At 38.8% G+C, this 24,555-nt stretch overlaps 1 protein-coding gene across 3 annotated transcripts in view; it reads left to right on the top strand.

The window, feature by feature from the left end:
• Positions 1 to 24,555, top strand: part of OSCP1 (organic solute carrier partner 1) — a 38,663-nt gene that overhangs the window by 2,940 nt on the left and 11,168 nt on the right. The window contains exons 2-3 of one of the 3 annotated variants that reach the window (XM_031962167.1): positions 2,156 to 2,185; positions 15,053 to 15,207. In XM_031962167.1, the coding sequence (XP_031818027.1) occupies positions 2,156 to 2,185; positions 15,053 to 15,207 (185 nt within the window). Of the gene's footprint in view, positions 1 to 2,155; positions 2,186 to 6,957; positions 7,178 to 15,052; positions 15,208 to 24,555 lie in introns of those variants that run through there. The other 2 variants (XM_031962169.1, XM_031962168.1) reach the window with 2 other exon arrangements.

Raw genomic sequence — 24,555 nt, 5'->3', positions numbered from 1 at the left:
AAATAACTTTCTACCACGTTTTTATGTTCTTCATTTTACAGGAAAACTGACTCATTTGTAGAAAGGTTAAATGACTTGACTGTGACTTTAAGAATGTAGAAAGCAGAGAACTGGATCACCTCATTGGCATTATCTAGGTTAGGTTCTGGTTTTATATTTATGATTCCAGATCATCTATGGACTCCTTAGTCTAAAAGGTACTCCTTAGAATAGAACTTCGAGTTCAAACACACAGAAGTAGAACCAGAAAGAACCTAGGAGTCATATGGTATATCCTCCCTCTTTCCAAGGAAATGAAAGTCTTCTTAAGATCAATTAATCAACCAATACTTAATGGGTGCCTTCTATAATTACCATGTGCACTAAGGTATCTCAATACTAATAGGAGATTTCAGCTTGTGGAAAATATGGTGAAGCCTAGGACAGTGCAGTGCAATGAGAAGAGTATGGAGAGTTTGTTTTAGTCACTACCTGTGTTATTTGACTTCTCTGGGCCCCAGAATCCTCATCTGTAAAATGAAGGGACGACTAGGCAACCCTCATGGTCCCTCCCAATTTTAATTCTGTGATCCCATGATCTAGACCAAAAAAAGTCAACTGGAGAATAGCATTCTAAAGCTTATAGACCATAAAAACAGCATCACAGAGACATCTGCTGGATGTGGGCTTTATTGCCCCAGACTCATTCATTCATCACCTACTCACTCACTTAATGATATCTCAGCAACAGATAAATAGACTGAATGTCCTTCAGACAGGATGAGTTCTTTACAGCAACATCTTATTCCCAAGCACGCAATATAATGGACAGAGTAGAAATTCCACAGCTTTTCAGCATCTTTCTGAGTTCCCAGAAGCCCACCATTAAAATCTGCCTCCTTAGCAAACATAAAAGAAATTTTGATAGAATGTCCAAGACATCACTCTCAGCTTTAGAGAAGGCAGGGTCCTGGTGCTGCTTCATAAATCTTTCACCTCAAGAACACCATAAGTCAGATGAGTGAATTTTATAGTTGTTGATTCTCTAAAATATAATCACTTTGCTACTAAATAAACTATAATACTGGAGAGTGTAGTTATGAACTGTTGTCTTGCATCAATGTTGGCTAGAATTAGCTCCTTGTATTGATATGTCAAAAAAGTTAAAAATACCCCTTTATCATATCGAAAACTTATTCTGTCTATAAAAAGATAAACCCCTTTATAATATCGAAAACTTATTCTGTCTATAAAAAGATAATTTGTTAACTTCTTAATAGTTGTATTTTGTTTGCCTATAGTTATTTAAATCTCTGAGCAAACTAGGTTAAAGATAAAAAATTCTTCTTATCCATTTTGGTTAATAATATCATTAACTTCAATAGAAAAGAATAAAGAAATTTTTTAACTACTTCAAATGTAAAACAAGTAGGATTTACAAGGACTTTTCAAATCCAGTGAATTTTGCCTGATAGGATCTTTTTTTGAGCGAGTGATCCTGTGTTTATCTGTCTGACCCACTGTCCCTGTGAATATTCTATTCAGAAACACATTTGTTACTCAACTCATCTTACTATGCAAATTGGAAATTTGGTAAATACAGATATTACCTTCTTATTTTATTTACTTTGCAAATTGCTCAACCTGAAAGGTTCTAGCTAGCTAGTTGGAGGGAAATCTTAATTGTAGAAGAAATGGGGATCCACAGAGACCATACACACTATTTTCTGCCGTTTATTTTTCTGCCCCTATCTTCTATGGCATAGTCTTCATAATGGAGAAAGAGTTATTTTCAATGTTATATGCCTGTATGATACTAGAAGATCTCTCAAGCCATTAAAAAAAAAAGAGCCTCCAAAGGGAATCTTCTGGGAGCTGAATCTACTGGATCTTTCCTCTCCTTTCCTTAGCTACTAGCTAACAGTACTGTATACTCTGTAGGCACTGGCCCTGTCTAGGGGCAGTCATAATGTTATAATATCATTTATGCTTGTTCTTCCCTTTAAAGATGCAAAAGTCAGGCAAAGCTTTCTTGGAAGACATGAAATGCTAACTTTTTTAATGCAATCCTATTAATTGGCTAGTTAGAGTTGGTATCTTAAAAAACTTCATTTGAAAAAAATATATATCTTTGCCTCATAAACTGGTGTTGTTTTTTTTTATATGCTTCGTGTAGATGAATGGACAGAGGTGGACAGGAAAAGAGGTATGGTATCTCTTAGCTGCATGTCTTAGATCTCCATCCACAAATCCATAGTCCTCCAAATGTAGTACTAGTCACTAATGGTGAAAAGCCCTGAGCCTGGCACCAAGATGTTTAATTTTCTACTAGAGCCTTAAAAGAAATAGATCCGGTCTTTGTACTTCCCTCTGCCACCCCCAGAATCAGAAGGACTCTGTCCTAAAGTATGGCAGGGTCGAGGAGGAGAGTAGCAACACCTTTGTTTTGATAGGATTGTTTTGTTGTCCTTGGAAACAAGCTTCCTGTGGAATCACGGAACCACCTAGGGCATGGTTTCAATAAGGAATAATGTTCATTGCTTGAGCTTTTCTAGTCAAATCTCATTGTCTTTTGAGCAAACTACCAAATTGTAAGCATGTAGCTGCATGGATGCAGAATGCATGAAATTCATGCATGTTGTATGGCTTCATTTCCTATTCATCAAGTTTCCAACTAACCTGCATCTTAATGTGGGCCAAGTCCTCTGGGCCTGGTATTTCTATGGTGATGGAACACGGAGAAAACCTACTTTTCAAAACAAAACAGTAAATCAGTCTCAGCATTTTAATGACATATGGACATTTAGTGATTTGCTATTCTGAAGTGTCTAAGGTGTCTGCTCTGGATGATATTTTGAGTTTAATCCAATATTCCCAATGCTGACATTTGCTAACAAGTATCTAGAGAAAATCTTTCTGGGCGGGAAGAAATAGAAGATCAGACTTTTCATAGAGAAGTCAATACTGAAGTTGAGCATTGAACAAAATGAGGGATTCTGGTAGATGAGAGCAAGGTAGAAATGCATTCCAGCCTAAGCATAGACATGAAGAGAGAAGACAGGTTGTCACTGTGGGGAATAACAAAAAGGCCAGTTTGGCAGGACTATAGAGTAATGAAAAGAAGTAATGTTTAATAACCCTGGAAAAGTAGCTTGGAACAAATTTGAAAATGGGTTTAAGTGCCAAAAAGAGAATTTGTATTTTGAGAGATATCTGGGAGACACTGGAATTATCAAAAAGGGAAATGAAATAGTCTTATTTGTGCTTTGGAAGTAACACTTTGGCAGTTGCCTCAAGGACTGAAGAGAGAGATGAGACAGAGATACCATTAGGATTGTTACAATTGTTTTCCGGGGGTGAGGTGATGAGGGCCAAAACTAAAGTGCTGTCCACCTCAGTGCAGAAAGGGAGAGGGATTCAAGAAGTATTGTAAGCAAATGATTGGATTTAGGGGCTAAGGAGAAGTGAAGAGTTGAGAATGATTCCACTATTGTGAACCTGGGTGGTGGAAAAGATGATGGTATCCTTGACAAAAACAAGAAAAGTTAGAAAGAGGAATGGATTTGGGGATAGGAGGGAGATAATCAATTCTGCTTTGGACATGTTGAATTTGAGATACTGATGGGATATCCAGTTGACAGTTGGCAATATAGGCCTCATGCTCAAGAAAGCAGGGCTGGATATAGAGATCTGGGAATCATCTACAAAGAAATGCTCATTGGACTCATGGGAACTGAGAAATGCATCAGAAGCAAATGTGTGTAGAAAACATAGAAGAACCTTCTGTTAGACTTGACATCTGACCCATTTCTTTTTGGATCTAGTCACTCAACCAGTTTTGTGCCTACCTAATTATACTATGGTCTAAAACACATCATTTCCTCTTATAGTATAAGTAAAACATATATAGTATAGAATAGTAAAACACATATAATATAGATGAAATTTCTTGTCATGAGATCTAGAGCTGTTATTTACTCCAAGACTTTACAAAGATTCAAACTGAGGCACAGGGAGGTTAAAAGACTTGCCCATAAGACATCTAGGTGGTAGGAAGAATTGGCATTTTAACCCAGGTCCTCTGACTCAAAATCCAGTATATTTTCCCCTGTGACACACTGCTGTCTCTCTGTTGTCTTGGTATACAGTACTATATAATGTTTATAGCATCCCCCTGATTTTATGAGTCTCTAATTCTGTCAAAAAAGGAAGTTAGTTTAGACAAATATGACTTGTTCTGGTTTTTACAGATCATTTTTTTCCCTTTCTAAAGGCTCAGAAACATATTTTTAATAATGTGTTCCATAATTGCACTAAGAACTGGATTCAAGCTCACTAGCTTACATCTTTTACTTCCAGTCTTGTAACCTCTCTATTAATTTTCCAGGGTCCTTTAAAAATAGTTTGACAATGATCCAGCAGCCATATTTGCTAGGATTTGGGTCTAAGGTTTTGAAAGAAGGGGAGGGGATTGTTTGTTGTTTGGAGGATTTTTTTTTTTATCCTAAGATGAGTTTCTCTGGGTTTAATGCCTTAAACTCACTGAGGACAGTTTGATGTCTTATAACTTTTCACTTAAATCTTCATTTTCAACTCCCTCTTAGCTATTTTTGTCCTATCCTTCCCATTGTGAACATTAGCCTTTTTGGAAGAAACAGAAAAGCAAAATAATCATCACTGATATTTCCAGCCTTCTCAACATTATCTGTTATCTTTAGACCATCTATCTTAAGCAGCAGTCCTCTCCCTTCTTTAATCTATTTTTTGCCCCAAATGTAGCTGACATTGTTACTGAGGCCATCAGACTACTATTTTACATACATCTTTAGTTATAATTTGCCTTGCTTATACCATCTTCTAAACATTTCTTTCTTAAAATTTGGATTGATCAGTACCCTATACATTTTTTTCTTTTTCCTCTTGATCCTAATCAATGATTGTTGGGTCCACTAACATATATTGGAGAGTTCTCTCTCCTTCCTGGGTTAATTCATATATAAGATGTTTTGAGTCCTACGCATTTTTTCCTGAATCATTTGAAATATTTCCCAAAACCTATGGTATCTTCTATCTACCACTAACTCTTTTATTCGAATGTCCCTTAACCCTATTATTATTACTTCAACGAACACTTTGTCAGAATTATGTTCAGAATAGCAGGGTCACTTATTTTATCTTCTACCTTTTAAAGGATGAAATTGTCATTAACGCAAGTTCCTCAGTTTCTCGGCTCTTAACAGATAAGTCCAACAGATGTCCATATTGCTGCCATTCCAAATCACTACAATAACAAGTCTTCATTTGAGTTTGTTATCTGGTTCCCAAACTCATCAAATTACTTTCCATCCAGGTCTGTGGTAGTCTCTTCAACAGTAACCCTCTTCTTTTTCCTTTGTACCTTACCCAAATACATTCCCAGATTTCCTGTTGGTGAGTATATCTTCTTAACAAACAACATAACACAACCACCATTTTATCTTTTTTATTATTTCTAAATAAAATATACTTTCATGGCAAAATTTTGTTAAGTTCCATCTCACCCATCCTTATTGACCTGTCTGAGGACAGATTTGCTTTCTTATATTTGAATCTGTACTTCCCTCTTTGTTATCCACATTTTTGTAGATTTATGTATAGATATTTGAGATCATGTGTTTTATTGCTGCCTATCTCCTTGGATATCGTTTCCCATGAATAATTGTTCCTCTCTTCTGCTATTCTTTTTTCTTTTGATCTCCAATATTAGGCTTGTCTTTCTCCCCTTTCAGTTTAAAACTCTTCATTGGAATTAGAGGCCTCCAAATATATTTTTACCAGCCCTTGTCATATCCCTAACCATCAATCCTATATTTCAAGCCATAGTACAAAATTCCAAATCCTTTTTTCAGACAATATTCTGATAGAATACTTCCCACCTCTCTCTTGTTTTTTACTACCTTCAATCAACACTACACAATATCTTCAATTAGCAATAGTAGTTAAAACTTTCCTAAAGACTCTTAGATCTTCAGTTTGTTGTCAAAGACTTTATAATCCTTAGTTGCCTTCTCAAAATTCCCTTTTATAGAATCATTTGCTCCCACCATGACTTGCCAGGAGGAAATAGTCATCATCAGTTTTAACAAGATCCCAGAAAGCATCCTGTTATATCTTTACAATATACCTTTTAAGGAGAACACACTTTCAGTATTGCTATCAAGTCAATAAATCACTGCTCATCTATTCCTCTAGTCATTACTGGATTACCTCTTATTTGATGGGACCTGCAAATCCACATCATTATTCCCTGGAACACAAGAAGTAGTTTCTTACTAAAATGACTCAACTTGTCCTCTCTATGAAAAGAAGTTCTTATCTATTACTTAGGTTTAAATATTCAGCAGTCCTTCCTTTTCTGTGTCATATTCTTCATCTTCTAACTCCCTGACAGATCAATATTCCTTGGGTGCCTTCTGACAGCTTTTTCTTGTTTATTTCTTCTTTGAAGTTTTCAGTCCACATTTTAAAGGAAGCATTTATTCATCCTAATAATTTGGAGAGTAGAAATCCATCCCTCCATTCTTTTTACCTTCTCTACTAACATCTAAACTAATGTGCATTTTGTAGAGTAGAGGTTTTTCTTTATCCCAGGAGATAGGGAAACATGGCACCATTTCTGCAGGTCTTAGCACATTTCTCCTTGTCTTCTATACTTGTCTGAAGCCTAGATCCTTTGTTTTCTTGTTTGGCGAAGGGCTTAACTCAGCCTTGTGACCAGTTAAGTCTCTTGACTTCACTGAAAATTCCTGAAAAGACAGTTTATTTAGAGCAGGCTCCCAGGCTTTCCTCGAGATAGGACACGGCTATCCTCACAGCTGTCTTTAATTATTAGTTAGCATATGCCTGCCACATCTTAATATAGTCAAAAGCAAGCCACAAGCAGGCATCCAATTATCTAATTCAATATAATTACCCACCTTGTTTCTTCTTGTCTTGTACTTCCCTGGCTTCTTGGCACTCTTAATTGATCCAGCTCGAATTATTGGCGAAGCTTTGTGGCTTTTATTGAGGTGGCGATTCTTCCACGGCAAACCAAAAACAACAGCTGAAGTGCCTGGCACACATTACTAGCAGGTCCTAATAAACAAAGCTGGCTGATAACGGAGTAGGCCACTTCGTATGATGAGAAACTCATTAGTTTACTACCTTCACACTTCAGGTAAGGCTGGGATTAAATATCTTCTTAGGTCCCTTTCAAACCCATCTATATATCTCTATGCTTTTCTGTGTCCTCTTTAAGTAATTTTTAGACAACACTTAGGATTCTGCTGATTTAGCGAGTTCAAGGCTTACATTATAGATTCAAATAACCTTTTACATATGTATCTTCTTTGTATTCCTACTTTGATACTTTATTGTAGTATGGAGGTGACCCTGTGTTCTCAAAGATTATGCCAGAAGATTATAAATTCTAGAAAGTCCTATAAAGATAGAAAATTTTTAAGTATTTTTAAGGCCTGCTGATATATGTCTAGTATATCTGTTGTCCAGGAATCAACCTAGCTGAGAGTCTTATTTTGGTTCCTGAAAAAATTGGCAGATATAATAGCATAACCACTATAAGTGAAATTTGAAAGATTGTGGAAAATGGAAAGAGATACCACAAGACTGGATAAGTGCAACTGTCCCAATTTAAAAAAAAAAAAAAAAAGTACAACGTCCACTCTAGTTCAGTAATCTTGACTTCAGTTCCTAAAAAAAAAATCTAGAAAAAATCATTAGAGGGGCAGCTAGGTGGCACAGTGGATAGAGCACCAGCCCTGAAGTCTGGAGGACCTGAATTCAAATCTAGCCTCAGACATTTAGCACATCCTAGCTGTGTGACCCTGGGTAAGTCACTTAACTTCAATTGCCTCAGCAAAAGAAAAGAAAAGATCATTAGAGATAGTAACTATCTAGAAAAAGAAGCAGCGATTCCAAAGAGCAACTAAGACTTTATCAAGAACAAATCATCCCAGATTAGCCTCATGTCCCTTTTTTGACAAGATTATTAAACTGGTAGGTGAAGGAACATTGTGGATCTCATTTACTTAGATTTTAGCAAAACTTTTAAAAGAAGTTGAACTATTCTTGTGTATATGTTGGAGAAATATGGATCAGTATTATCTAGGTAATTTTATACAGATGGGTCACTTAGAATAGCTGTTAATAGTTCCATAACATGAGGTCTCCAGTGAAATACCTCAGGATTTATTCCTTGGCCCTGTGCTCTTTTTAACATTTTCATCTATGACTTGGATAAAGTCATAGAAGGCATGTTCATTAAATTTGCACGTGACACAAAGCTAGGAGGGATAGGTAACATCTGTTAAGGATGGCAGAGTTAAGATCCAAATGTCAGGCTAAAGTATAAGGCTGATGAATATAAAGATGAAATTCAGTAGCAATGAATGTCAAGTATTTACATCTGGTACAAAAATAAAGTCAACCCCACGCATATAAAATAGAGACAGTATAGATGGGCAGTAGTTGGTATGAAGATGATCTGGACATTTCAAAGGACTTCAAGCACAACAGGGACACATAATGTGAGGTGGCCAAAAAAGCCAGTGCAATTTCAGACTGCAACAGGATAATAGCTTCCTGAAGCAGGATAATACCAAAGTAGTCTGTACTTTTGAGACCTCATTGGAAGTGCCATAGTAAGATCTCCACACCATGCTTGAAGAAGGACATGATAAGCTAACCAGAAATCAAAGGAGGGCAACCACATGGACTGTGAGATCATGGCATACAAGGATCAGTCAGAGGACCTTGGCGTGTTTAGCCTGGAGAAAGGAAGTCAGGAGAGGACCTACAGCAGCACTTCAGTGTTGGAAGGGCTGCCACGTAACGGAGGGACCAGACTTAGAAGCAGAAGCAGTTAGCAGAAGTGGATGAGGCTCAGTGGCAGAAGTGCCCTGACCCTCAGCACTCATCTCCGAGGGACAACTCCCCTGCAGAAGCTCCTCAAGCTTCAAAGGCCAGAGGACTCTAGGTGGGAAAGGGTAGGGTAGGGATTCCTATGTGTCGGGATTGGACTAGGCGATGGCTGAAGTGCCTTCTAACCCTCAGAACCTGTGAATCTGGGCTTCTGGGATCAGAAGTTAGCTGGGCAGTGATGGACTTTTTGTCTTCAGCAACTCTTGTCTGCTAAGCCTCAGTTACAGTTTGTGTTGGAAGGATTACCTTCTTGACACGCAATTAACTATTTAGTATTGACTGTGTCCCAGTCCCTGTGCTGCCTATCTTCTTGGATTTTGCTGGGGATGTGGTACCTTCTTCAAGAAGCTTACATTAATAGGAAGGACAGCACAAAAATTAGAACCTTAAAGATAAATACAGATTGGATGGAAGGAAGGCTAAGAGAAGATGATGGCATCGACACTGGAGAGCTGAAAAAAGGTCTCCTAGAGAAAGCAGCACTTGAGCTAAATCTTTAAATGAGCCAAGGATTCTAGGAAGTAGAGGTTGCTAAGGAGAGCATTCTGGGACCTAGGAATTGTCAAAACAAAGGTTTGGAGCAGGAAAGAGCAAATGGGCCAGTGTTGCCAGATTACAGAGTACATGGAGGGGAGAGGAACACAAGATTGGAAAAAGGGGAAGCTCAGTGGAATGGGGGGAGGGGGGAAGGAGAGGGCCAATTAGAAGGCCATGATGATAGTCCAGGCAAGCAAGGAGGGTTTGAAATAGGGTATTTACTGAGTGGAAAGAAAGGGACGGAATTACAGAGATGCTATGGAGAAAGGAAATATAAGATTTGGAAAATGGTTGAATGTATAGAAGGAATGAGAGAGTAAAGAATGATGCTGAAGCAGTGAATCGGGGTGACTGCAAGTATGGCAGGACGTTCAACTGAGGATTTATAGAGAAAGTTAATGAGTTCTGTATTGGGCATGCTGAGTTTGAGATTCCTTTCTGTGAGACTCTCACAGTTTAGAATCTCTAACAATAGTGATATGGGACTAGAGCTCAGGAGTCTGGGCTAGACAAATAGGTATGAGACCCAGTTGTATAGATCACTGAACCCATGGGAATTGATAAATCTGATAATATAAAGAGAAAAGAGGAGAGAAGTTGGGCCAGAACCTGGAAAGACACCTACAGTTAGTGGTCATGACATGGACAAAGATCCAGTAAAAGAGACTAAGGATTGATGGGACAAGTAGAAAAGAGTGGCAGAAACCTAATGAAGAGAAAGTACATAGGAAAAGATCAAGAAGGATGGAGATCAAGTAGGAGCCAACAGCCTCCACAATCAAGAGATAATTGGTAATTCTGGAGAGAGCAGTTACAATTGAACAAGGTCAGAAGCCATATTGCAGAGGGTTTAGGAGAAAATGAGAAAAATGGGAACACCAATTGTAGGTGACTTTGACAAGTTTAGGTGAGAAGGGAGGATCTGTGATGGCAACTGTTGGGCCCCATAGGAATTAGTGGGGGTTTTACCAAGCTGGTGAAGCCTTGGGCATTTTAGAGAAAATGCCAGTGGTAGAGAGAGGTCAAAGACTGGAGGCAATCTGCTGGAGTAGTAGGACCAAAGGTCCAAGGAGAAGCATTAACCTGGACAAGTAGAGTCAGAGACTGGAATGAAGGGGAACATCGTGGGAAGAACACATCAAAGGAATATAAGAAGATTAAGGAGGAGAGGGGGCTCTTAACAAATGGATTCAATTGTTTCAGTAAAATATGAGGCAATATTGTCAGCATCAAGAGTAGGGGAAGAGAGTACCATAGGAGGCCAAAGGAGAGAACCTGGTTAAAACAGCTGCTTTGTATGAGAAGAGGGTTAGATGGCTTGCTTTGCTATGGTGAGAGCATGGTTGAGATTAACTGATTAAAAGTGGATCCAGTTTGCACTGTTTTCTAATTTCTTCCAGTTCTATTTAGGATTGTATGATGAGGAATAAAGGAAATTGATAGAATAATCTGTGGCTGAAGTTTGTCCTAATTTAATTGGACATGATTGGACATAGGAGAAAGGTGATCAAAGTGAAGAGTCAAGGATAGTGTAGAGGTGAACTGGTTCACCAAGGGGTTGAGATTGTGAAAACAGTTTAGGCCCAATGCCCTCAGCCGTCATCCCCTAAGGCTGGCCCTGAGTAGATGCAGCCTGACTACAAGCTCCTGTAGGAGCTGCAGCCAAAGCTGCCGAAGACCTAGAAAGGACCGTTCTTGGCACCAAAATCCTTGGAACCATCCAGTGGTTCAAGCATCAAAAACAAAGAAAATTGGATCAATACAAATGAAATTAAAGAAGCAACATTACCATCTGCTTTGTCATTGTACATTGGTCCTTCTCTATTTGATGTGCAGTTGAAATCTTTCGTTTGTGCTGTCTCCCCCATTGGAATGTGAGCTCCATTGGAATGTGAGAAGGATTGTCTTACCTTTCTGTTTGTGTCCTCAGCTCTTAACACAGTGCTTTGCATAGAGTCAGTATTTAATAAACTCTTTGTTACTTCACACTGTATGGATCTTTTATGTACATGGTGGTTTGCATGTTATCTCCACCATTAGAATGTAAGATGCTTGAGGACATGATCTTGTTTTTGCCTGTCTTTGTATTCCTAGCATTATTTAGTAATTCTTATTGACCAGTAGAATACAGCATCTGGTGCTCCCCAATATCATGGTTTTATAGATACCAGTAATGTGTTTTGATCATACAACCTCCTATTTGAGTGTCAAACTATTATTTAGTATAAATAGATGTATGAGTTTGTGGCATATGGTCTTTGGCATGAAATGGACTGCTTAAAAACATGGTGATTTTTGTGGACCTAAAATGAAATATTCTTTAGTAAAACAGCTATTCACTAAGCCTAGGCTTTGGAGGGCACTATAGACAAGAGAAATATAGAACAATGATAAAAGACAGGCTCCCTATCTTCATGGAACTTTCATTCTAATAAGTATCATGCAAAAAAAAAAAAAAAAAAAAAAAACAAATGCACAAGAAAGGAGCAGTGTGTAACGAGTTTAGAAGAAGGAAAGATCACTTCTCATTGGGAGGACCAGGAGATGTTTTCTGGAGGAGGTAACATAAAAAACCAAGCTTGAAAAATAGATAAGGATTTCAACCAAGAGAAAGATGAAAGTTTTCCAAGCAGAGGGAATGGCATGGGTAAAAGCACCAAGTTGTTCAGGGAAGGACAAGTAGCTTAGTTTGACTGGAGAATGATGATTTAGTTATGTGAGATAGGGCTAGAAAGGGAGTAGATTCCAGAAGACCTTATATGTTGTGCTAAGTAGTTTTGGTCAGAAAAGTGTCATGATCAGGTATATGCATATGGAAGAAAGTTACTTTGTCAGAGTGTAACAATTTAGAATGAGAAGATATAGAAGACAAATTATGAGACTATTATGACAATCCCAGGAGGAGCATTTATTGAAGGGCTAAGAGAAGGTGGTAGCAATGAGCCCCCAAGCCTAAAACAGCAAGGGACGTCCCATCTCCAGGGAGTCAGCTCTTCTTGTGTTCTTGCCTCCTCTCTGGCATTCTTGGACTGCCCTCTAAAAAGAGTTATTATAATCAGGATAGACTATTCACATTTCAGAAGGAAGGATTTGACTTTGCCAGTATGGGAGCCTAGCTCTCTTTCAGAGTTGCTTCCTTTGGTCTTAAATCTTTTTTCCCTGGATCCCTGCAGGGTGTTCAAGGGCTTCAGAGAAATGAAAGTATTCCAAAGCTAACTAGTAGCTATTTTTAAGTTTTTCCAGACTCACAGGATGACAATGCTACTTTGTAGGGTGGATTCTTACTACTTCCCACTCTGCCCTAATCACTATTATCACTGAGGAGAGAACTCTTATTTTTTAAGCTTACTGGTATTTGTGTAATGATGGGTAAGTCACTTAACCTCTCTAAACTTCATTTCTAAAATGAAGATAATCACATTTGCAATATATATTTCACAGGCCTGTTATGAAGGAAGTATTTTCTAGACCTTAAATTGTTAGATAAATTTGAGTTATTAGCTTCAAAGCAACCACTTGTTTGAGGGGTTTTTTTTTCATTCTTTAACAATGGTTACAATATGAAGGAAATAGATGTGTGTTTTAAAGTAAGAAAATTGTGTGAATTTTCTTAAAGGTAATAAATTTGATGTTGCTAATTTTTTAATCCATTAAAATAAAATGTCAGTCTAAAACCAAAGCCAAAAAGATAAAACAAAAGAAATTTTTTGAAAGATAACTATGTAGTAGGAAAAGAACTAAGACTATGATCAACAAGTATTTTACTATATGATTCGAGGCAAGTCTTTCAGCCTCAGTTTCCTCATCTAAAAAATGAAGGGACTAAAGCAAATTATCTTTCAGAGCCTTTACTGTTCTAAGACTCTAAATCTAATTTGTAAGACATGAGGAATGAATAAACTATACTGATTTGATACTGATTATTTTCAAGTGAATTATATGGTTGCTAAAATAGAATTCAAAATTCACTAAGTATGAAATGATAAAGATCACCATACCATTATTTTGTGGATTGTAAAAAAGTCAAAATTAATACCTCATATTTTAACCATGGTCCTTCCAAAATTTCAATAAAATTAACAATTAGAAAATATTTTAGGATGTCTTGTGGCTTTATTATTACTTATAGACATAGACTTATATATTCATTATTATAAATATTTCTTAGCTCTGTTCTGAAAAACTGAGCAATGCTCTACAACTTAGCACCCACTATGGAGATGAAGATAGCTGCCATATCAGCTTTCTCTCATTTTGGAATAGTAATTCATCCTCCAAACTATCCTGTTTTTTTTTAATGCTGTGAATTCTCCATGTGACCTTGGTTGAGTCACCTATAACTCTTCCCTCTTCCCATATCCAGTTGCCAAAATTCTGTTGGTCTTATATTTATTGCCTCTTTCATGTCCATCCTTTCTGTCCACTCATAGTTTCACTGCTCTGGTTCAGGCCCGGCACCTCTTCTCTGGACTGTGATAATGGGCTTCTCCTGGTCTCCTTGCCCCTCCAAGTCATTCTTCACATGACTGCTAAAAGTAGCTTCCAAACTCCCATGCCCTCAGTGGCTCTCTGTTGCCTAAAGGATAAACTGCACACTCTTCATTGTGGTGTTTAAGGCCCTTCTCAGGCTGGCTTCCCTTCCAGCCTGATTTCATACTTTTCCTTTCACTACCTTCCCACCGCACTGGACTATCCTTTGAACATAACTGGTCTCCCCCCTCCATGAGTTTGAGCAGGCTGACCCAGCTGCTGTCCTCCCTCTTCATTACTGCCTTTTGTAATCCTTCCTCTCAATTCAACACAATTGGTTAAATACCTCCTACTTGCAAGACTCAGCCTGGCTACCAGGGGTGTTCTCTCCTGCTTACAGTTTCCTTGAAGCATTTTCCCTGGATTCTTCCTCAGCCCTATCACAACAAATTGTGTGATACACAATTGTGTATCACAATTTGGTACAGTTCTTGTCTGTGCAAACGTAGTCCTCCTCCTGCTCCAGAAGACTGCAATTCCTAGGGAGTCCTGACTATTATTTTTATCCTTATATTCCTTCTTCATGCCTACCATAGGGCCTTGCATCTTGGAGACTCTTAATAAACTTTTGTTAAAGAAATAAGATCTTTTAGTAAGGATTTTTTTTAAGATCTTTTTCTTCTTAAGAAAAAGAAATACCTCCTTCATTGTCATGGTTGTTCAGCTGTTTCAGTCATTCTAACTCTTTGTGACCCTATTTGGGGTTTCTTTGGCAAAGACACTGGAGAAGTTTGCCAGTTTTACAGATGAGGAAACTGAGGCAGACAGAGTGAAGGGACTTGCCTGGGGTCACACAGCTAGTGAGTATCCAAGGTCAGATTTTAACTGAGGTTGTCCTCCTTCTGGGGCTGGTGCTCTGTCTACTGCGGTACTTTCCTTCTCTGTCTGTGCGCCGTTTTCTACTGCACCATTCCTCTCCCAGCAGGCAGCATTTCATAGAAAGGACAGTCCGGCCAGGCCTGTGCCCTCCCAGGCCTGCCCCTCTTGGGTGCTTCTGAAGAGTCTCCTGCCCATCCCTCAGCTGGGCTCTGCTTTATCTTTACAGTCATGAACGATCTCATCTCAACCATGTTCAATAAGAAGTTTTTGGAGGAGCTGTTCAAGCCCCAGGAACTCTATTCCAAGAAGGCCTTGAGAACAGTCTACGACCGTCTGGCACATGCCTCCATCATGAGACTGAACCCAGCCAGCATGGATAAGGTGAGCAGGGTCTGGCTTCTCTATCTTGCATGTTCTTTTCTTGTTTTTTTTTTTTATTGCCCCAAACTGAATTGAAAAACTAAACAAAATAATCTTCTCTTCTTCCCCCACTGAATTCATTTTCATTCCTATCTGACCTTCATTTAGGTGTGTGACTGCAAAAAACCCGAACACTCAAAGCCACCTTTAAATTTAAACTTTTTCAAAACTATACTAATTTAATAAAGTAAAATTATCACTTCAGGAAAACAAGTTGGAGGATTTCAATCTGAGGAATAGTGGTTCTATTTAGAAATGTTGAATTATGTAACTTAAAATAATCTTGAAGACTGACTCTGTGGATACCAAACTTGCCAGATGTTTGGTTTCATCCTCAAGGAAGCCCTGCTCACACACTAAGGAAACCTTGAGCTGTGGGCTTTGGGGCTTCATGTGGCAGCTCAACTGGGGCCTCATTGTTATTTCATTCATCACTCATTAATTCTCCTAAAGACTTGAAGACCCTCTGCTGCAGGGAGATTAGGGAGGGAGAGAGAAAAATAAAATTGGAACTCAAAATCTTACAAAAGTGAATGCTGAAGACTATCTTTACATCTAACTGGGAAAAATAAAATACTTTTAAGTCAGGGGAGTACTTGAATTCCTTCAGGTCCCCAATCACTCACCCTCTTCATCCTTCCACAGAAAGGCTCTCACCTCCCACTGCACTACGAAAGTTGGTCACATTAGACATGAGTCTGGATCAAGAATCTAGAAACATGGTTCAAATTTCAGTTCTGACATTTGCTACCTGTGTGACCATGAGAAAGACAGTCAACTTCTTGGACTTTCACTTCATATATCACAGGGAGCTAATAATATTACCCTCTGCATCTTACAAAGTCGTCAGAAAGTTCTTTGTAAGCTTTAAAGGACTGTAGAAATATGAAATATTTATCCTAGTGGGATCATCAAACACTATTCATTTTAAATATATTATATCCCAATATAATTAACATAGCCTATTAAGTAATACAATAACAAGGCTTCCAAGGTGAGTTTCCACATTGGAGGCAACTAGTAAGCACAGTAGACAGAGCATTGACCCGAAGTTAGGAAGGATTGAATTGAAATCTAGCCCATCTCACTAACTGTATGACCTTGGACAATGAACAAATCACTTAGCCACCATCTGTCACAAAAAGTGGGATGTTGATTGAGAATTAAAGGAAGTTTGAGAGGTCAAGTCATCAGAGTCAAGGAGAGAACAAAAATCCCTGGGTGTGAGAGATGGGAGGATCTTATTCATGAAACTGCTAGAAGGCCAGTGTCATGGAGGTAAGGAATACATTTTCAAGGGTAAGGTATAAGAAGACTGGAAAGGTAGGAGAGAACTAGGTTATAAAGGGCTATGAATATCAAACAAAATATTTTTTATTTGACCTTGGAGGCAATAGGGAACCACTGTACTTTGTTGAGTGGGGAATTGGGGGTAGCGGAGTAAAAGTATCACATGGTCACACCTGTGCTTTAGCAAAATCACTTTGGTGGCTGAATGGAGGATGAACTACAGGATGAGATTTTGAGGGAGGCAGACTCACAAGCAGACTAGGTGTGGCAGTGTCCAAGGAAAAAAACCTAGGAGACATGTGGCAAAAGTAAGATGGACAAGCCTTGGAAGCACCTTGAATATGAGGAATGAAACATAATGAAGAATCTGGGCTTACTCCTAGGTGACAGGGAGAATGGTATTGCCCTCTATAGTGATAGGGAATATAGGAGGAGAGAAGAGTTTGGAGAGTAAAATAATGAGTTCTGTTGTGTTAGTCACATTTACAATATTGTTATGTAAATTAATTCCCTGGTTCTGCACATTTCACTCTTTACCAGTCACTTCATATTTGTCCCTTCTTAATTTTTAAATATTTTATTTCTTACTATTACATGTAAAAACAATTTTTAACATTTGCCTTTTAAAATTTTGATTTCTTGTGATGGACTTGGCTCTTTTCAGCAATGAGATGTGATTGATTCAAGACAATTCCAGTAGACTTGTGATGGAAAGTGCCATCCACATCCAAAGAGAGTAATATGAAGACTGAATGTGAATCAAAGCATAGTACTTTTACCCTTTTTGTTGTTGTTTACTTGGGGGGGAGTTGTGGGTTTTTTTCCCCCTTTTCATCTGATTTTTCTTGAGCAGTATGACGAATATGGAAATATGTTTAGAAGAATTGCGCAGGTTTAACCTATACCAGATTGCTCGCTGTCTTGGGGAGGGGGAGAAGATAAATTTTGAACACAAAATTTTGCAAAAGAGAATGTTGAAAACTATCTTTGCATGTATTTAGAAAAATAAAATACTTTTAAATAAAAAAATTTTGATTTCTGAATTCTCTCCCTCCTTTTTCTCCTCCTCTTTCACTGAGAAAGCAAACAATTTAATATACTTTATACATGTGTCATCATGCAAAACAAATTTAGTCATGTTGTAAAAAAAAACAGACAAAAAAGAGAGAAAAATGAGAAAAAAATAAGAAAAAAGGTATGTTTTCATCTGTATTCAGTCTCTATCAGTTTTTTCCTTTAAAGACGGATAATACTTTGCACATGTGACTTCTGAAATTGTCTTGGATCATTGTTTTGATTAGAATAGCTATAAGTCTTTCACAATTGATCATGGTGCAATATTGTTGTTGTTGTGTACATTGTTTTCTTTATTCTTTATGTCAATTCACATGTCTTAAAACTTTCCTGAAAACTTCCTGCAATCATTTTTTTTTTAATTTAATAGCCTTTTATTTACAGGATATATACATGGGTAACTTTACAGCATTAACAATTGCCAAACCTCTTGTTCCAATTTTTCACCTCTTACCTCCCCCACCCCCTCCCCTAGATGGCAGGATGACCAGTAGATGTTAAATATATTAAAATATAAATTAGATACACAATAAGTATACCTGACCAAAACGTTATTTTGCTGTAGAAAAAGAATCAGACTCTGAAATATTGTACAATTAGCTTGTGAAGGAAATCAAAAATGCAGGTGTGCATAAAATATAGGGATTGGGAATTCAATGTAATAGTTTTTAGTCATCTCCCAGAGTTCTTTTTCTGGGCATAGCTAGTTCAGTTCATTACTGCTCCATTAGAAATGATTTGGTTGATCTCGTTGCTGAGGATGGCCTGATCCATCAGAACTGGTCATCATCTAGTATTGTTGTTGAAGTATATAATGATCTCCTGGTCCTGCTCATTTCACTCAGCATCAGTTCGTGTAAGTCTCTCCAGGCCTTTCTGAAATTATCCTGTTGGTCATTTCTTACAGAACAGTAATATTCCATAATTTTCATATACCACAATTTATTCAACCATTCTCCAACTGATGGACATCCATTCAGTTTCCAGTTTTTAGCCACTACAAAAAGGGCTGCCACAAACATTCGTGCACATACAGGTCCCTTTCCCTTCTTTATAATCTCTTTGGGATATAATCCCAGTAGTAACACTGCTGGATCAAAGGGTATGCACAGTTTGATAACTTTTTGAGCATAGTTCCAAACTACTCTCCAAAATGGTTGGATTCGTTCACAACTCCACCAACAACCTGCAATCATTTTTAATGTATTTATTTAAAACTTAATAGTATTTTGAGAAAAATAAGATGAAAAGGGAGAAAAACATGAGAGGGGGGAAAACAAGCAAATAACAATAAAAAGGGGTTTTGTGCTTTGATCCACATTCAATCTTCATAGTTCCCTCTCTAGATGCAGATGGCACTTTCCATCACAAGTCTATTGGAATTGCTCTGAATCACCTCATTGTTTAAAAAAAAAAAAAGTCCATCACAGTTAATCATCACATAATTTTGTTATTACTGTATACAATATTCTCTTGGTGAACAAAAATGAGCAGAAGCTCCCTTCACTCAGTATCAGTTCATGTAAATCTCTCCAGCCTTTTCTGAAATCAGCCTTTACCTTCTTTCTCAGGAGACTAGCTAGAATTGCTCTAATCTCCTGAGCATGAACTAATTCAGTATTTTGTAGATGACCTAAAGAACATATCCAAGTTTCTTTAGCTAACTCTTGTCAACATCACTCCAATTTATCTAAGGACTTTTTGTACTTAATCTGAAGTCTTTGGTTGATTGCTTGAATAGAAATATTTAGTCCTTGTTCATACTTCTGGGTTTGATTGATTTATTCAAGATGTGTTCTCAGTTGTTACTGAGTTTTCCCTCTCTCTGAGGCAGCTAAAATAGTGTCCTCATTTGGTTAGCAAGAGCCAAGTTCAAATCCAGCCTCATGCACTTACGAGTTGTAGGACTCTCAACAAGATTTCCTCAACTGTAAAATGGGAGTAATAAAAGCATGCACCTCTTTTTGTAGTTTTGAGGAGAAAATGAGATAGTTTTCAAGTGCTTTGCAAACCTTAAAGCTATCTATTGTTGTAGCTATTGTTACTGATAAATATAAATGCTAAATGAGGTAAGAAAATTACAGCCCCACTTTCACACTTGACAAGTAATGACAGTAGAAACTATGGTGACAGTGAGTGGAGAGGAGGGGACAATATTATGAAGATATAATCTGAAACTAATTAAATATGAGAAAGAGGAGGAAATTACTGATGACTTGGACCACAGGGCTGGGTAAGTGGAAGGATGGTGGTTGACCTCAATAGAAACAGAAGTTTGGAGGAAAAACAGCCTTAGAAGACGACAATTTAACGGATTTTACTTTGGACAAGATGAGTTTGAAATACAGGGATCAAAGAAATATCTAGCAATTGATAATATGAGATTGGAGTTCAAGAGATTTCTGTTTGAATAAATCTGGGAGCTATCTGAGTAAAGGTGATGTTTGAAGCTATGCAAACAGATGTGATCATCAAAATTAAGGTATAAAGGAAGAAGAGAAGAGAGCCAAGGACAGAACCCTGTGGGACACCTATACTAAGAATTCTGGAAATGGATAATCCAGCAAGACTTAAAAAAGATAGAAAGGTGAGAAAATAACTAGGAGAACACAGGGACAAAAAAGCCAAGAGAAGAGATGACTGTCCAAAAAGGAGAGGCTTTTCATCAGTACCAAGAACTGTAGCAGTCAGGGGTGAGGACTGACAAAAGGCCATCAGATTTAGCAAAGATAACCTTAGAGAATACATTTTTGGTCAGTTGGTGAGATCAAAATATTGCAAGGAGCAGAAAAGGAAGTGGAGGCAACAAATATAGATGAGTTGTTCTGAGATTTTGGTATTGTGTAAGAGATGAGAGAGAATCTGAGGTACAACAAGGTCAAGAGAAGTGTTTTCTAAGAATGGGGGAGACTTGAGCATGTTTGTAGGCATCAGGCAAAGAGCTAATAGACAGGAAATAATTGAATGTAATTGAGAGAGGTCAAGACTCCCTTAACAGGGAGAAAAAATGGACCAGAAAAGGGGTGATAGATTGAGAGAAGAGGGAAAAGAGAGGTCCAAATAGATCAAAAATAGATCTAGCAGGAGGCAGGAGAAATGGAAGGGTAAGAAACTATGCTCAGAGATGTTACTGTCCAAAATTAAAGCAATGCCTCAGTTGTGATTATGAACTAAAGTCAGGACCAGTTATGTCTGTGGGTCACCAAGGTGTAGAGTAAAGCTATAGGTCATAGGAACTAAAATATTTGAGTAGACTTCAAGCTCCCAATTAAGAGGACAGATTAGATTGGAGAAAATGATTGTAAGCTGGTCTCATACTTCTTGAAAAAGAAGAAAAAGGGACAATGAGAATGAATTGATCACAATAGCAAGATTCTGGCCCACATCACAGAAGGGGTGGAGGGCAGGGACTTTGGAGGCATTTGTTCCCACTTTTTCATTTTTCAGGTGAAGAAATTGAGGATCAATCAGCACACTTCTAGTGGCTCACCCAAGAAATAAGTAACAACTGTGATTTGAACTCAGGTTGTGTACTTCTCCACTTCACCACTTCACCATTCTCTGTTTAATCATTGTCTCTATGCAGTTGACTCATAGACCATAGATTCATAGACTCATATCCAGGCCAGGGTCTCTCCTGACCTTCAGCCCTCTATCACCATTATCTTTTAGGCATTTCAAACCAATTGTCCCAAAGACATCTCAGAATCAACATGTCTGAATTGAACTCATCTTTCCCCCCAAACATTCTAATCTAAAATTCCTTCTCTTTACTCTTTCTCTTTTTTTCTTTACTTTTAGTTAGAGCTAACTAACCACCTTAGTTTGGGCCTTTATCAACTCTCACCTTGATTATAATAGCCTGTTTATTACTTTCCCAACCTCAGGCCTCTCCCCACACACCTATCTTGCTGTCAAAAGGCAGATGTCACTCCCATATTCAATCAGCTGTTACATTTAAAATAAAATAGAAAACTCCCCTGTTTAACTTAACAATCTTACCCTTTCTTTTCCTACCTTATGGGATATTTCTCCCTCTCCCAATTTCTGAGATCTAATCAGATTAGCCTTCTCCCTATCCATTGTGCTTGGCTCTCCATTCCCTCTCTCTGCCTTAGTCCTGACCATTCCCCATGCCTGGATCTACTCCTTTTCTTCTCTTAAAATCCACTTCTTCCTTCCAGTCAGCTTTCACATGAAACCTCTTCTGTTGCTTCTAAGTGCTAGTGCCCAAACTGCCTTGCATTTGATTACTTTGTACTTATTTGCATTTATCCTTTGTATAATTATTCTGTATATATTTACATGCGGACTCCCTGGTATGAACACCAGCTCCAAGGAGCAGGGATTATATCATTCTTTGTATGTGCCCCTATAGTGCAGCCCAGGGCCCGGCCCACAGGAGTTTCATCATACTTGTTGACTGATTGACTAAGGGAGAAAGCAACCCAGGTTGCTATGTGGTGGTGGCTGCAGTGGCCCAGAGAGCACCGGACGCTGTGTCACCTCCTCTTCCCTCCCTTGATATCTGGAATGTCCAGCCCATTCCTGAAAAACACCCTCTAAAGTGTGACCCAAAGTCCACTTCCCTCCAGGGCCCTGCTCCTTCCTGAAGCGCCCCACCCGCCAGGAGCTCTCAGGGGCAGGAAGGTCTCTTCCTTTCCAGCCAAAGCAAACACTTTCTTCTACTGCTCTTCATGTGGCAGGCCTGACCTCACGCCTTCATGATATCCTTGATTCTTGTCAGACATGGCAGACCAAGGGAAGGGCAGAGCTGGAAGTGACCTGCCACAAACGCTAATCTCCGAAATCCGGTTTCCTCATTTATTTGTGAGATGGGGATCCTTCCAGGCTGTACTGAGTGATAACAGCGGCTCTGTGGACCTTCAGGTTAGGTCAGTCTAACACCCTCCTCTCTTCACTTCAGAACCTCCCAAGCCCTAAGCCGGCTCCGGCAAGGCCTATGACAGCCTCGTTATCAGGGTGGACATCCATGGAAACTATACTGCCCGGCTAAGGGAGCTTATTATCCACAGCCATCAGAACTCTGTCTGCTGCCCCCGGTGGTCCCACAGGGGGTGGTGGGGCTGGCTGAGGGAGCACCTATACTTTTGGGGTATTAATGGTTGGGCCAAAATTACCACAAGCAGCAGAGAATTGAGCCATAGTTTGTTGTATCTCAACTTCAGAGGCTACATTGAGCGCACAATCATTTTCTGTGATAGCTGGACAGTATAACTGGATGCCATGCCAGGAAATTAAATCACTTCCATTTGAATTGTCTTAGGAAGATTCTGAAGATCACCTGACAGGATAAGATCCCAGACCCTGGGGTCCTTTCTCAAACTAAACTGCCAAACATTCAAATACTGCTGCAAAAAGTACAGCTCCATTGGTCTGGCCCCATTGTTCAAATGCCAAATGCACGCCTACCAAAAAGATTATTTTATGGAAAAGTCATACAGGGCAAGAGCTTACAAGATGGTCAGAAAAAATGATACAAGGGCACCCTCAAGTCTCTCTTAAGACCTTGAGAATTGACTGTATGACATGGGAGACACTGGCATAGGACTGCCCAGCATGGTGTGCCCCCATCAGAGAAGGGGCTGTGCTCTCTGAGCAAAGCAGAACTGAATTAGCTCAGAAGAAACATGAGATGTGCAGAGGTAGAGAGCCCACTCCACATGTTCATAAGTATTATCTGTGTCTGACCTGCAGCAGAGCGTTCTGAGCTCCAATTGCTCTGGTCGGCCACGGTCCGACCCACTGTAACTCGACTCTAACATAGTGATGTCCTCTTTGAGAAGGCAGGCCAACGACCAACCATTGAATGATAAAATGTACATATAAGTGCTACATAACTACCGCCTGTTAATGTTACCGCCATCATTCATTATTGTTATGCTTAAAATGAGAGGCTCAGAGCTGAACAAAGCGCCACACACATGGCCTTGCCTCAGTCAAATGACAGTGGAACTATCCCCAATTGACACCTGCCAGTCTTGCCTGTGGCCAGACAGCTGGGGTTTTATTAGCTTTTTTAACTGCCCCAGCTAGCGTAGTACTCATATTGAGTTCCCTGAGGATCAGCTTTCCCTAAAGAAGATGCTCAAGAATACAGTCTTCCAGAGGGGACAAGGTGAACGTAAGAAGATGGAAAGAGTGGGGAAAAAAAAGAAGAGATCAGAGATAAAAGGAAGTTTGCTAATTGAAATTTTAATTCAATTTAATTTTAGAGGGTGTCATGGAAAGAGGAGATAGAGAAGTGCTTTGGAAGTGATAACATTGAGCTGGGTGGAGATAGGAAGCCAGAGAATGTCCCAGGAGACAGTGACACTGAATCTCTGGGATAATAGGAGCTGGCCAGAGACCTGAGAATTAACCATTAGTTTGACCTTCTACAATCCATTGTCCTGTGATATGGAATAGAATGTTTCTAATCCAAATACCAGGGATCTGGGAGTAGGGGAGTGAGTGGCAAGAAGTTTATTTCAGAGATTTGGGTCCCCAGAGTGAACTTAAATGGTGCCACTTTAAGAAGGTGGAGAATGAGGCACTTACTTGGAATTTGTGTTTGACTCTGTCAGTCCTAGTATTTGTCCAGGTCCAGTCCCAAGGTCTAGAGGAAAAAAATGAAGATAAGATAAAAAAAAAAAAAAAAAAAGAATGAACCCAGTAAATGTTTGATTTTATCATTGTAGGCATTCTCTCCATGCATTTGGAAATGGTCTTCATGGTTATAGAGGACATTTCCAAATTGAGCTATACATGAAGCTTTTCTCACTGGAGAAAATCTAGGGTCGCTTCCATGTCACAGTGAAATAACAGGGGATTTTAATGAAGGAATAATATTCAGGAGCACAGTGGATAGAGCACTGAACTTGGAGTCAAGAGGACTCATTGTCCTGAGCTCAAATTCAGTCTCAGAAATGTACTAGTTGTGTG

Source organism: Sarcophilus harrisii, chromosome 3 (genome assembly GCF_902635505.1).
Source record: "Sarcophilus harrisii chromosome 3, mSarHar1.11, whole genome shotgun sequence".
In the NCBI taxonomy this organism is placed as follows: Eukaryota; Metazoa; Chordata; class Mammalia; order Dasyuromorphia; family Dasyuridae; genus Sarcophilus; species Sarcophilus harrisii.
This window is presented reverse-complemented; position numbering and strand designations above follow the sequence as displayed.